The 15,374-nt window shown below is 39.6% G+C and overlaps 1 protein-coding gene across 1 annotated transcript in view; it reads right to left on the minus strand.

Annotated features, from left to right (window-relative positions):
- itga5 (integrin, alpha 5 (fibronectin receptor, alpha polypeptide)) overlaps positions 1 to 15,374 on the minus strand; it is a 55,241-nt gene continuing 39,867 nt past the window's right edge. The window contains exons 20-30 of the mRNA XM_077512751.1: positions 13,633 to 13,783; positions 13,446 to 13,538; positions 10,880 to 10,959; positions 10,712 to 10,792; positions 10,512 to 10,617; positions 9,339 to 9,497; positions 6,115 to 6,222; positions 4,821 to 4,934; positions 2,756 to 2,857; positions 2,534 to 2,656; positions 1 to 2,453 (exon numbers count right to left, since the gene is read on the minus strand). Of these exons, the coding sequence (XP_077368877.1) occupies positions 2,370 to 2,453; positions 2,534 to 2,656; positions 2,756 to 2,857; positions 4,821 to 4,934; positions 6,115 to 6,222; positions 9,339 to 9,497; positions 10,512 to 10,617; positions 10,712 to 10,792; positions 10,880 to 10,959; positions 13,446 to 13,538; positions 13,633 to 13,783 (1,201 nt within the window). The 3' untranslated portion in view covers positions 1 to 2,369. The remainder of the gene's footprint in view (positions 2,454 to 2,533; positions 2,657 to 2,755; positions 2,858 to 4,820; positions 4,935 to 6,114; positions 6,223 to 9,338; positions 9,498 to 10,511; positions 10,618 to 10,711; positions 10,793 to 10,879; positions 10,960 to 13,445; positions 13,539 to 13,632; positions 13,784 to 15,374) is intronic.

Raw genomic sequence — 15,374 nt, forward strand, 5'->3', positions numbered from 1 at the left:
GAATTGTTAAAAAGGGAAACTGTTTATTTAATAAAATACAAATCATACAAGGTAGAAATGTAAAAATTTGAATTCATAACAGGAACAAATTGACCTACAAGACCCTCCCCCTCCAACAAAAATAAAACAAATCCCCAATATGGGGTGAGAAAATTCACAAGTTACCATTTGGATCAGAAATATTCTCCTAGTCATAAATATGTACAACGTCTTTTTGGAAGAGAAAGAAAGAAGGCTAGAATATGCCAAAAAAAAAAAAAAAATCAAATCAAGGGTACGAGAGGGGTGCAGTGCCTTCACATGACGTAACCACAGGGGACTATGGAAGTGACACCCTGTTCTTATAAATAATTGGTTGACATTAGCGAGAGTTTTGTAGACCATTTGAAGAATATTAACTCGCTATTCTATATGCGAGGGCGGTGTTCAATCAGGCAAACTTACACTTGTGTGTAGAAAAGTCATGTTTGGACAGATGCAATCATACAGCGCATTCGTCATCATGTCAACTCTACGAGGTTGCTGTTCTGCATCCGTGCAACAAAAATGGTGACAAATCCATTCAAAGTGTGGAACCTGAACAATGAAATATGTGCTTATCGCAAACAACACAACAAAGCTCTGGCTTGTCACAATTAAAACTCAAACACAATGACATGAAAAAATAAGAGTGAATATAAATATTGCACATTTAGACATTTTGCTCCCAGCACCCGGTTAGCCTCTTTTTGTTGATCATGATACTTAGGATCATAGCATCGTCATTTTTTGTGATACCTACATCAATGACCATAAGGTGACACTTGAATAAGAATGACAATAGTATCGAGATACTTCTCCATCATTGATAATGGCAATATATCTACAGTACATCAGTAATTATATTGTGATGCTACAATCTAACAAAATATTTGGATCATATCGTGGTATCACCAATGACAATAGTAGTCAATGAGCAAAGTATCACGAGTTTGATGAATATATAGCCAATAGTATACTACTACATTGATAGGAAACTTGATCCATAATAGCAAAGGTATCACAATACTTCCACGTGATTGATGACAGCATCACAATATTTCAATGTCACTGATTGATGATGATCGATGATAGGTAACTGGCATGACCTCTACATTGGTGACAATGTAATGATAATAGGGCCATCATAAAAATTGTCGCGATACTTCGACATCAACGACAATATTGTGGTGATATTTCTACATCAATGACATTCGGGTCATGATAAATCCACATTGACGGTATATCGAAACCTGGAACATTTTGACAGTATCACGATACCGCTATGACTACTTGTATGGCAAAAGATGTTTATTTGGACATAAATAACCAGGACTTACTGCTGGGAACAGTGGAGGAGTTCATACAATAAAACTAGCATTCATAAATATACCATTCACGCAAATGCATGTTCGCCAGCACACTCAAAAGTCAGAAAGTATTTGCATGTCAAAGTTCAAGAACAAGACTCAAATCTAAAAATCTCAACAGTTGTCTTGATCAAGTTCACTCCTGCAGTCTTTTGGTAGTGGCCTGATTTTTTTTTTTTTTTTTTTTTTTTTTTTTTTTTTTTTTAAGTCAAAAGAGTCATAAATAGAGTACGTCACAGTCACAGTAACACCAAGCTGAAAATGGGCTCCTTCACACTTGCAGAAATGGCGACGCCCGCTCCTGACATGAAGCCTCCGTCTAGGCTACAATGCTGCTGATTGTCAGCTTCAACATTTTTGGTTCGAGGCATGGAGACTCTTCAAAAACGATCTCTGGTGGAACTTTTTCAAGCAAGATGGTCCACAGTTCCAGTCCCATCCCGATCTAGTCAGAGGTTTCCGGTGAACGAGCAAAGCGATCAGTAGCAGGCGACTTGAGAACTCGAGTCAGTCTTTGGCATCTTTGGAAGTGAATCAGTAGATTTTCTTGAGTGCAAAAAAAACAAAAAAACAAAAAAAACTCAACGCAGCACCGTCCTCCCACCTGAGGCAGAGAGGTCATCGCCACGGACGAACTCGGCGTCCGCCCAGGCGGTTGTCTTATACCCGCTTAACCTGTCCCGGGTGCTGGAAACGTTTCCCAGCATGCATTTGGGGACAATCCTGGACAGGTCAGCTCCATAAACTACCTACGTATGGACCTTTAATCTATTTTGCCAACCAATCTGCCGACAAACATAAATACAAAACAAAACATTCATTTGGTTGGGAGTAGGTCTGGAATTTGTCTTCCGGGCCAGTCTAGCAGTTCCAGTGGTTCTCGCTTCTTTGCGATCCTCCGTCGCGTGACTCCCTTGCAATCATGTGGCCTGCTTCTGCGGTTTCGGCGGCCCTGCTAGCGGGAGGCCTCGCGCGGGCCGCTCAGGCCTCCGAGGCGGCCTGCGGTTTGAGTTGGGCTTTCTCCATGGCGGTGCCGTACGGGAGGGATCTCTTGAAGAAGCCGAACTGCGGGACGACACGGAGCAACGGTTCAGTCGTGACAGACCTTAAAAATACGTTCTTTTGGTCTCCACGGTGTGGCTGACCTTGTACAGGACGAAGATGAGCAAGGCCAGGAGCAGCAAACCCGCCAGAATGGCCAAGATGATGATCCAGAGCGGGACCGAGTTCTCAATGTCGGGTTTGTTCCACACCACTGGGGTCACCACCTGAGGAACACATGAATACACTGAGTGTACTTCTTCACTGCATGAACTCAGGCTGTTTTTATATATATTTTTTTTATGGTGAATAACCATCGTAAACACCTTTTTGTGTCCACTGGGAACATGTTTGGGCGGGATGGCGTAGGGCATGGTCTTCACACTGTATCTGGCCAGGCACTCCAGCACATATTGCTTATACGCTCTCTGTAGGGGAAAAACATCACGTACATGTAATGATACTATCATACGCTAGGTGGCGACAGAGACAAAGTAACCTTTTGCACTATCCAGGAGGATAATTCGGGATTATCTCTCACACCAGAAATGTTCTCATACAATCCTGAAAACTTTTATTTATTTATTTAGCTTGCATGCACTATTAGGATTGTTATGATAACGGCAATAACCTGATATTGCCATATTGAAATAAAAAATAAAATAATAATAATGCCACAATTATCGTTGTAGTCCCGATTTTAAAAGCAGCACATATGTTAAAAATGTCAAGTTGATTTCCACTTATGCAGTTCTAGCACCCTCTGGTGGTTAGTTTTAGTGCAGTTTAATTTTCATACGGCATGTTTTGGCCCTTGGCCCTGTTTAAAATCCAAGCTAATGGTCAGATGAAGGCGAACGTAATATTCTTGTGAATCAAGTCAATATGTGGAGGAATTTAATGTGTTATTAGCGATTGTGTGTTATTTAGGGATGTAACGATATCCAAACATCACGATACGATATCGCGATATGAAGGTCACAATACGATACTTATCACAATATTGTAAAAAAAAAAAAAAAATGAGCTCAGACTAAAAAAAACAAAAACACCCTCAATATTGTGCTTTTGTACATAACATCAATGCATATAAACAACCTACAATCACTAATAACACTTAACTCATTTGCTCCTAAAAACGTATAAATGCGTTCTATTTCAGTTTTAAATGTCCCAAAGACGTGTGTATACGTTTTTTGTTGTTGTTTTTTTTTATGCTAGAGCATACAGAAGGCTTTGATGCAGCCTCTCAACTGCAAAGAACATTTGAAGAAATTGTAGTTATTATGCAAATGGCCAGCAGGTGGCAGCAGAGCAAAGGAGATCAACTAGGGCCATATTGAAAAAAAATCTCACAATTCTAAATAGATTTGTGAATAATTATGATGAAACTTACCTATATTCTAATGCTAATTGCTGCAAAATGGAAACATAGTTTTTTTCCTGATGAAAGAAGAGACTTTAATCTTTCTTTTGGTAGGTTCCATGTTTTTATAATATTCTGTGTGCCTTGCAAAATCAGTCAAAATCCAGTAAAACAGCCGGAACTGAAGGGGATTGATTCTGTGAAAATGGCTGGGAGTGAGTGAGTTAATAAATAAAGTATATTATTATTATTATTATTATTAATATTGAGGCATTTACTTGCTAACTCGCACACATTGAGTTCCTCCACATATCACAAGCCTATTACGTTCCCCTTCATCTGACCATTAGCGTGGATTTTAAACATAGAAGGGCCAAAACATGCCTGGTGAAAATTAAACCACTAAAAAAAAACAAGCCACCAGAGGGTGGTAGAACAAATGGAAATCAACCTGACTTTTTTTTTTTTTTTTAACATATGTACTATTTTAATATTGTGACATGACGGCGACGATATTGTGGCAGTTTTAATATCGCAATATCACGATATTGACATTATCGTTACATCTGTATTATTTATGTGCATTGCTGTTTTGTGCAAAAAGAAAATATTGTGATTTGTTTAGAATGAGCTCTTTTTTTTACAATATTGTGACCCTTTTTTAATATCCCCATCCTTCGCCACAATATCGTTATAATTATCGTATCGTGAGGTTCATATCGTGATGTCATATCGCAACATTTGGATATCGCTACATCCCTATATACACTATTGAAAAACACGAGATAAACATTTCAATATAAGTTTGATATAATGTAAATGAGAGAAAAAAATGAGTCACATGTGAGAGCAAACAAGTTGTCTGACTATAAAAATGTTCTTAATGTGTGAGATGAAATGCTGAATGATGTCCTTGACAGCCCCGCACAAACACGACAAGTACCACAGATTGCGCACAATCAAAATTGCCAATCTCTTTTTGTTCTGCTTGTAAAAATTAAGATAATAAATAAAGGTCAACAAACCTCCATGAAGGTCTCCGCCCAGAGGCGGGAGCGCACTTTGAGGATGGCCGTGGTCCCCTTCTCCAGGAGGCCCACTTGGCACCGCAAGGCCCAGCAGTCCACATTGGAGCAGGACTACACAAAACACAACAGACACGTGATTGCAACAGTGCTTATTTATTTTTATACTTTTTATGACAGTTGAAAAATGGTCCGTGTGATTCTAACCACTGCTTTTGTCATTGAAGACCTCATTTTGTTTTCATGTTTTAATGTTTTTTCACAATTGCCATAAAAAAATTTTTAAAAAAAAAGTTAGCTGCTGTAATAGCAACCGTTTGAACCTGAAACAGATTTCAATTTCCATCCTTTGCTATGAGAAAAATCTTCACAACATATCATCTGTCAACTACCATCCTGGAATTCATTATGTTCGGCCAAAGACTGTAAATTCACTGTACATTCAAGGCCACCTACAAAATCGTTCTGTCTGCTGACAGGAGGACACACAGAGGGGAAAGAATTTTTCTTTTTCTTTTTTTTTTTTTTTAATTATTCAAGTAAAACGAATGGGAGCCACATAAATGTTGCGGGTCAAATAAATACAAGAGAGTCCAATGTTAAGAATCCATGCCTGCTTTAAATTAAATTGGAAGGAATGTCATCTGACTGTAAAAAGAAAAGAAAAAAAAGAAACCTTTTCACATCCGTGCCCAACCGCTGAAAGGAGTCTAGTTCTGCTCAAGATTGTCTAATGAGGCTCCCACAAATCGGGTCGGCGGCCAACACGTGGGCCCCATGCAATGGAGGCGGACCACCCCCAGACGCAGAGCGCTCAGCGGGTTTTCTGCGGGAGCTCTTTTGGTTCACTTACGAGGCTGACGAGGGTAAACGCAGCAGGAGGAGACCCGAAGTGAGACGGACTTATTAAGGCTAATCAAACAGACAGGCCACTTCCTGCCGCTCAAACCTCTTCGGTGCCCACGGCATACAAGAAATCTATGGGAAGGGCCTGAGAATTTTCCATATTTTCACTCGTGGGCTTTAGTAATCAGGATGGGTTTGCCCCATAGACTCAAAGTAGACTGCTAGGTACAATATTTCAACCATTGTGTGAGGCAGTTATTATTAGTTATGACAAGAGGATAACACTGACAATAGTTCCCTCTTAATGCCATTGGCCCAGCAGTATACGTATATATCGGCCTTCCAGTCAGGAATAGGATATTGTGATGAAATCATAACACTAAGACACCTTGGATTAGTTTTCAATTCCATTGCATAAATCCTTTCAATAAATGCGAGACTATCTTACCAGGTTGGTCAAGTGTGCAAGTGTGTTCCTGTGCGCGTCTCGCCTTTCCACGTGGTGCTCGTGGGCCTTCAGAGCCAGAAGGGGCGGTTCTGTCGCCGTGTGTTTGAGCTGCAAGGGAGAGACACCGGTGATAATTTCGTTGACGAAAAGTTTTCTTCATATTTTTCGCCATTTTTTTTTCCAGACGAAAATTAAACAAGATGTTCAGACATGTCCCTTCCCTCCCTTCCCGCGATGCATTCACATGCATTCATAAACAAGAAAGCTCACAACTTTTGAGTGTTGCGTGGCTGGTTGGGTCAGTGTGGAAGGGCAAACTATCAAGCTGATGGCTACTCATTGCAACCGCGCAATTTTCCGATAGCTAACATTAGCGTAATCATTTTGATTTGAGCATGGAAAGCTACCTACTAAAAAAAGAGCTGAGTCCCCGCAAAGGCAGCGTCGGTTGAAAATACCCCTTCGTCCTTCACCTCACACCAGTGAGTGAAATCCTGTACTGTGCTTTTATCCAGGTAGGCTTTGTATAATTATTATTGTCGCCTCAGACAAAAATCTTAATTTCTTGGGATTTTTGCAGCTTCTCCATAACGGTAATCGCGCGTAGGCAGACCCCCTCAGGCCATGACAAAGGTTTCATTAGAGTGCACTTCACTTCACAAATATGGCACTTACTGTACTTTAATTTATTTAATTAAATCTCCGGTGTAATAACCTTATTTATTGATTGATTGAATTTTTATTTTTTATTTTATTTTATTTTTCTTCTTCTTATTATTATTATTAATTCAATCTCTGGTGTAATAACCTTATTTATTTATTGATTGAATTTTTATTTTTCATTTTATTTATTATTATTATTATTATTATTATTAATTCAATCTCTGGTGTAATAACCTTATTTATTGATTGACTGAATTATTTTTTATTTTATTATCTGTTCTCATTGCTGCTGGACATGTAAATTTCCCAGAGTGTGCCATCCCAAAGGGATCAATAAAGTCAAGTCTAAGTCTAAGTCTAAGTCTAATCTAGCTGTAAAGTCAATGTTTCATCAGCAGAATTATGAAAATATGAATTGAAGGTTCAAAAAGCATTTAGCGTTACTTTAAGGCATATTATTGTCAGTTCTACATGTTTCAAAAACAGTTTAATAAAGTCTTGCGTGTTAAACTACTGTTACAAATTAGTGTGTTGTAATTTTCTATATGCTGAAGGAAAACATCGACTAAATTGTTCTTTATTTTCGTCAAGTTAAATTGTATTAAAACACAATCAGATGACTAATTATGACTAAAACTTTAATTAATTTTAGTCAAAAGACAATAAAACTAAATTAGAATTTCTTGTCAAAATTAAAGGAACACTTTACTTATTGATCCATTTTTAGCAGCAAAAAGTTGCTACTTTTTCAATAATTAATTTGGTGACGTGATTATTTTTTTATGTACATTTAATAACTTTTAAACCGATGTTAAAATGAATCGAACGCCGGCATGTTTGTTACACGTGACTAAATAACCCGGATGTTTACGTCACTAGTGTGTAAACGCTACACTATGGAAGCACTACGCAACGCAGCCGTGCATCTAGCGTCAAACCCGGAAGGATTAAACCTTATCGCTTCGAGCCAACACGACAAAATAACCCTACCGAAGGAAAGTCTGCCTTGGATGTGAAAGTTGTGGCGCCAGATGGTCTTTTCGGGCACAAAATAAACTTTGACGAACGAGTGAATCAGGCGGGGGGTGAGTGGTGCTCGTGCGGGAGCTGCAGGAATGGACAATCCGCTAATGAATGTGTGCTGTCTGGAAATGAAAGAACTCGAGGATCGGTTCCTTGCGGACAATCTCAACTGCATCCTGGAACATCAGACATTCAACATGGCAATACTAAATAGACATTCTCAGGATAGCTTTGGTTGCGATGAAAGATGTGAAGAAGAAAAGTCTTGGAGGAGCCAATATCCAACAGGTAAAGTGACACACAGCACGAGCAATGCAAAACGTGTGGAACTGACAAACTATTTCAGGAAAAAGAAAAAAATAGTAAAATTATATGTATCGTCGTTACAGCGCCCAACCTCCCCTAGCTGTTTTTTTTTTTCTTTTTTTGCGTAGCGTCCCGATGATGTAAACGAAAGCTTGCAAGAAGGTTGTGTATTAACCGTGTTTATTTATAGACAAAATGAAGTAAGGAAATGCGAGACGCCGTTACCTAGGCTGGTTATCAATGGTTGGGATCCGAACGAAATTAATAGAAACGCAAATGAAACTGGAATGCACCACAGGAAGAACAGCGGGACAGAACACAAATGTAGTACGTCGCACATGCCGATGATAATGACACTAATACACATTCAATAAATTTTTTGTTAAAATAAGATTATGAACATGGTCAATTTGTGAAGTATAAACAACTTACGAGCTAATAAAACATAACGTCCGCGCCTGCTTGTCCTTGCCGGGAGGTCGACAGCACTTAGCAAGCCATTTTCTACGCAAATAGTCTTTTTTGGGGGGGGATAACATACCAGTGTGCTCCTCGCGGGTTTTTCCTTGACGACACCTTGCAAAATTTTGCAATACAGTAAGGCATAAGTGACGTTTGTGTCTTCCTCGTCGTTCTGTCTGCGTGAACTACTGTTCGCCAAGCGAGTATACACACTTGTTACGTCACCACTTGAGGGCGTTCCAACACGGAAGTACTTCTATGTTGAAAAAAGTTAAATAAATCAATATTGGGGTGTATTCTTCAGCTCTTATGCATGTTTCGTAGCTAAACTAACTATTTACTGCCAATCAAGCCATACATGTAAAATTAAAGGTGCCTTCCTTTAACAAACAAGCGTCAAACATTTGCCACGGTGACCCGACGCCACCCTTTTCTCCCGTTCTGAGGCACCGATGTCAGCGTGTCATTAATCAGACGCACGCAAGCGGAACCGGCTCTCCCGCTGCCAAAAGAGGACACAGCTGAGCTCTGCCCAACATCTGTAAACACAAACAACTCCCTTCTATTTGAAGGGAGGGGGCACACCGCCGGCTGCCACTGAGGTGGTTCATCAAAGCGCTGGAGGGGTGACCGTCCCGGGCGGGGCTGGCAAGCTGGCGGACGGTTAATCACACAGCCCGCCGGCAATCAGCGGGAGGTCTTCAAAAGTTGTGCGAGCCCCGGAGAGGTCAGAATGTGAGCAGATGTGTATCTGCGTAGCTTGCACTCACTCTGAGGTGAAGGCGGTTCATGTTGCTGTCGGTGGTGCAGTTGACGGGGCCCTCGGTGGAGAACTCCAGAGGGTAAAGCAGAGTGTGGCCCTGAGCGGCGAGGGGGCAACGTAGCTCCAGCAGGGTGTGGCTGATACGACTGGGCCCGTTGTTCACCAGCTGCAAAAAAACAAAACAAAAAAACACCCAATGCGATGTTAACCGCAAGATCGATAAGGGTTTTAGCTGATACTACAGTACAGTGTTCCCTTGTTTATTGCGGGTGTTACGTTCAAAAACTACCCGCGCTAATGGAAATCTGCATTAATAAAAACAAAAAATCATGTTAATTATATATATATACATATATATATATATATATATATATATATATATATACACACATATATATACATATATATATATATATATATATATATATATATATGGTTTTTTTTATTTACTTATTACAGTATAAACCACAGTATATATATTTTTTCATTTATTATGTATGGGTTTTTTTTTCATTTTGGTATGATATTTAGTTTATTATGAATGCTTTTTCATTCATCATTTGTTTTTTTCCATTTACAGTCATTTTTTTTTCCATTAAAAGTATGTTCTGTTTTTTTTTTTCAATTTACTTGTTATACAGCACAGTATATATTTTTTCATTTATTATATATGGGTTTTTTTTCATTTTGGTATGATTTTTAGTTATTATGAATGCTTTTTCATTCATCAATTATGTTTTTTTTTTTTTTTTAATTTACTGTATTTTTTCCATTAAAAGTATGTTTTTTTAATTTACTTGTTATACAGCACAGTATATATTTTCTGTCTCCGGAATGCAACGTCGTGGAGCGACGGGGACAGACACCGTTGGAAAGGTCTCATCGAGACGAATCCGTGGATGGCCGTATGTCCCCGGTCGTACGTAGGGTTCGAGAGACATGGCTGCGCAAAGACCAAAAAAATAAATAAACCAAAAGAGCTACTCACTGGGTAGTAGCATTTTCCACAGTAAACTAACGTAGCCTAAGCCAACATGTTTTTTTTGTTTGTTTGTTTTCATGAATTCCAGGGTTTTGTTTCTTATTTCTGCTCATCGGGACTAGCTTAAAAGACGACGGGAGCGCAAACAGTGTTGTCTGGATGTGTCACAAGGAGGTGGGAAGGGGAAGAAGTGCTTACCTCATAGATGTGTTCCACTGCTGGCCCCACTTCCTGTTCCACTTCGTAGTTCTTGGTCACCTTCCAGTTGGCCGGTGGGAAGAAGACCTTATCTGGGCGAGACACCCTTCAAAAAAAAGACAGAGACATACAGTGAGAAAGAGAAGGTGGGAGTGAGAACATGCTTGGTGAGTCACCAAAAAACTTTGAGTCCTCCTCACCCTTGCAGGATGACCTCAGCTTGGACAACCACCTCCAACTTGTAAGGCACCACCTCGCTGTGGGAGTTGTTCTCGTTCTTACTGTAGACGGCAAGAAAAAAAATTCCGGTAAACTGAATTCAGGAGCAGACGAAGAGATTGTGTTCTTTTTCACTGTCGGCAAAATACCTGCGAATCTGCAGCTCAAACTGGACGGTTTTGTGCGTGTCCTTCAGCCGAGGCACCGTGAAACGAAGACCCGCCCAAAGCTGAGGAGAACATTCCGTCAGGACCATAAAACCACATTTATATGAAAGTAGCACACTTTCACAGATTAGGAAGAATATAAACCCGACAGAGCATTGTTATTACCTTTCTGTGTGTATTTCTACAGCATTTGGATGTGAATAATTGTTATTTGAAGATAAATCCCTCCTGTGAGGTCGAATGCTAATTTTTGCTAGCCACTCAACGGTGTTTTCTATTGAATGCTAGCATTAAGCTGGCAGTGTACTTAAAATGAGATAAACAGCTTAACGCAAAGTCAGAGAGGGCAGAAGGATATACAATACAGTACGTCAAACGCTTTCTGTAAGCAACACGTTGCATTCAGGGTGCATCCAAAGCGCAGGAACTCGCATACACACAGCATGCCTGTCGAATCAATCATTTTTCTTGCATTATGATTGTGAGAAGCAAAAACCCAAATCCCAATTAACTCATTCACTGCCTTTGACAAGTATACTTGTCAATTGTATTTTTTAGAGCGGTGCTAAATGGGGGCGAATCTGAGCATGCTCCACTGTAAATATCAAACTTGGAAACAACTTTACTGATGCCCAACCACCGGTAGATGACATCATTGCCCCATTTTATAGGAAATAAACACAGTTTCAGAGTCCATGGGAGAAATGGCTGTATTTTGGCAAACCTACATTTTTCTGCTGTCAATTATAAAAGAACGGGACGGGACAAAAAGTAGGGAGTCTATTCTGTTATTTGGTAGATTCGGTTTATATATAATTATTGAATGTAATATCACGTGAGTATTGGAAATGTAAAAATTTTCTATAATGACTGGCAGTGAATGAGTTAAATTGGGATTAACTCATTTTCTCCCCAGAACATATAAATAAGTTCTATTTTAAATGCATTAAGTGGCTAAAGACGTATTTATACGTTTTTTGTTTTTGTTTTTTTTAAAATGTTTTTTATGTTAGAGCATCCAGAAGCCTTTGATGCTACCTCTCAACTGCAGAGAAAGGATGGGAAAAAAATGGTAGTAATGACAAAAATGGCCAGAAGGTGGCAGCAGAGTATAAGCGATCAACCAGGGCCATGTTGCAATAGGCTGTTTTACCCACAGTTTTAAACTGATTTGTGAATAATTATGAAACTTATCTATATTATAATGCTAATTGCTGCAAAACAGAAACAGAAATACACTTTTTTTTTCCTGATGAAAGAAGAGTCTCTAAACTTTCTTTTGGTAGGTTCCATGTTTTGATAGCAATAGAACACAATATTCTGTGGGCCTTTCAAAATCAGTCAAAATCCCGTAAAACAGCCGGGAGATAAAGGGGCTGCTTCTGTGAAAATGGCTGCGAGAGAATGAGTTAATTGCCCAGCCAGTACAATGAATATTTATTTGTTAAAGCTGTGAGAAGTCAAATATTAGTGGTCAAAGAAAAAAAAATTCTGATCCTTTGTCATGTTTTTTTTCCTGAGTTTGGTCATGTGACATTTGCAAGCTGAGCATGAGCCCTGAGCAATTATGATGTCATTTTCAGTCAATAGCAAGTGGCAAAGCAAGCGAGATGGATAAAACGTGTGGCTTTTGCTGTTTAATTTATATTCCACAAATGCATAAAATCAGAATGTCGTGGTTAGACAAGAACATATTATTGTAAAGAAGTCTTTTGGGTTGGCTTCCCCTTTTAGAAAATTGAATATATCAGGATTGAAATGAGATCTGAACACAAATCCTTTTGATACTTGTGTCTTGCGTCATTTTCATCTTAAAGATACCATTCAAACTCAACCAATTTTTTTTTTTCAAAATTTGGGCCCAGCTGGAATCATTTTTTGAAAGTCAAATTGTTCACCAGTCGACCTACTCTGAGTTTGGCCTAAATTTGAAAGAAAATATGGTCCAAGTTTGCGACGTAAGCAGCTTAACATCAACAGCATCTCTGCCTTTATGGTCGTCAAAATTCAGATTATGCAGCACGTCGGACTTGTGGTTAGCACGTCTTCATCACACTTTCCTTCCTGTGGCCTTTGGTGCCTACTCTGACTTTTTGCCACATTTGAAAACATGTACATGTATTTACTGAAGACTAACTTGTCTGTAGGTGTGAATTTGAGTGTCTGTATGTGCCCCCCGATTGGCTGATAACCAGTTATGTACAGTAGCTCATTCAGGGTCTAGTTTGGCCAAAACCTCAAAGTGGAAATGCGACATAGGAAATGAATTGCGGATAAATCTGGATTAAATCTACTCTCATTAGTAATGGGGAAAATAAAACTGAAACCAAACAAAAGCTCCACTATGAGTGTGCTAATAAGAATAATAAAAAAAATAAAAAAGAGAAAAGCTGCCAAAACATTTCCTAAAACTCGCTGACTGTTCCTATATAGCTTGTGTCTGGATGACTTTTTCCACAAAGGAAAGCAAATTCGAGATGTTACGTCATTTTTTTAACGACCATAAAACTTGCTCGTTAGAGGAAGTGCCGAGCGACGGCGTCCTTACGCTGGTGCCAGACTTCATGGGGTTTCCCAGATCGCAGCTGAGGTATCTGGTCTGGTTCTCGGTGTCGTAGCTGCAGGTCAGCTGGGTCAAACTCTGCAGGCCAAACGTGGAGGAAAAAATGAGAGCGTGTCCAAGAAATTCCTGGAAGTGCTTTTCATTTTTATGGGGGGGACGCAGCTGTGCTCACCTCGTTATTACGAGCGATGCCGCTGTAGTCGGCCTCGGGTGGCAGCACCACGTAGAGGTCGGCCTCGTACGCGCCGCCCTCGCCCTCATTCCTGGCGTTGAAAGTCAAGGTCAGGGCGTTTTCATCACCCAGGTACACTTCCTTCCTGTCTCTGAGGAGCCAGCAACGGGAATACATGATTATTGATTGGGATAACAAATTGCTGTAAAAGTAGTTTACTGTTTTTCATTAAATACAGTAATATAGCATATCAGTGTTGCAATATGTGATTGATTTGAAAATCAACAGTGAGACACTATGAAAATACACAATTTTTTGAAAGACCTTTAGTAAGCCCTGTTTCAACAACATTCAACATGGGTTGGACGTTTGACTCCACCCACACAGATTCTCAATCTCTAAGCGCCTTATTGTTCTTGTTCTTTTTATTTATTTATTTTTGTTGTTGAACTACAGGGAGTCCTCGAGTTAAGGCGCACTCGACAAGGCATTTCGACTTTACAACGGTTACGCCCGGTCCGCCATTTTGGCTCCGCCATACAGCCCACAGTGTTTTCCCCTCGGCCGCTATTTAGCCCTTTAGCTAATGCTAGCGCTTGTGCACTTGTGGCAGTATCTTTGGCTTTTTCGCCCTCTTTTTTTTTTTTTTCCACATCACGGCCCCAAAAAAGAAAGCTACGTCTTCTATCAATGTTGGTCCAGCCAAAAGAAAAGCAATTACCATGAAAAAAGCTAGACATCATAAAAAGATCGCCAGAAAGGAGAGACACCAACGAACATCGGCAAAGACTTGGGCTTCAGGCGGACAGTATTTTATTTACTTGTTTTTATATATTATAGATTTTTTTTAATGCAAATTATTTTGATGTAAATATTGACTTTAATGGGGGAATTCAACTTAAGCCGAAATTTGGGTTAGATATAGCGTAGGAACGTAACTCCATTAATTCGAGGATTCGCTATTAATAAAGATGTAATATTTTTCTTTTTAGCTGAATCATAGTCAGAATAGTGTACTTTCGTCTTGAAAATTGCTCGCCATCCTCCATTGATGTTTTGGATACACACGTGACTCATCAGTGTGCTGAAAACGACACGCCCTCAGAGGTAATGGGAATTTTAATACTCCCACAATGCATCACTATGTTCAATATCAGAGTTATCCAATCTTGTATTCTATAATGGATGTTTTTTTGTTTTTTTTGTGACTTCAGTTTTACAATACACTAGTATGTGTGTGAGATGGACACCATGGATGTAAACTGTTGATCTATGTCATCTTTATTTATATAGCACTTTCAAACAGCTTTAACTGATAACGTTTTGCTGACTGTAAAATAACTAACAAGTTGGCAACCCAGCTGCCAGTGTTTTACTGTTATTTTACACTACAAAGTTTTACAGTGTGGCGTCACCAGGACTATAAATGTGTGTGGAACAGCTGTCGGCATGTCATATATGAACATGGGCCCGTTTTTGATGGGGGGGAGGAGCATAAAAATATAGTAAACATCATAATCAACAGCTGAGTACGACAAGATTGTATACTAAGTAGCTTGATCATGTCATCACACTGACAACACATTACAGTACCTTCAAAGGGCAGTAAGCAAGCTATTGTTACTAGGGCTGCACACGACATTAGGCCCATAGAACAACGGCGCTCCCATTCTGCTTCCTCCCATTCCCTGGAACAATGAAGAATTCCATAGCGAGGGCCACGCACATGCTTCTAATTAGCG

Source organism: Festucalex cinctus, chromosome 2 (assembly GCF_051991245.1).
Source record: "Festucalex cinctus isolate MCC-2025b chromosome 2, RoL_Fcin_1.0, whole genome shotgun sequence".
NCBI classification, from domain to species: domain Eukaryota; kingdom Metazoa; phylum Chordata; class Actinopteri; order Syngnathiformes; family Syngnathidae; genus Festucalex; species Festucalex cinctus.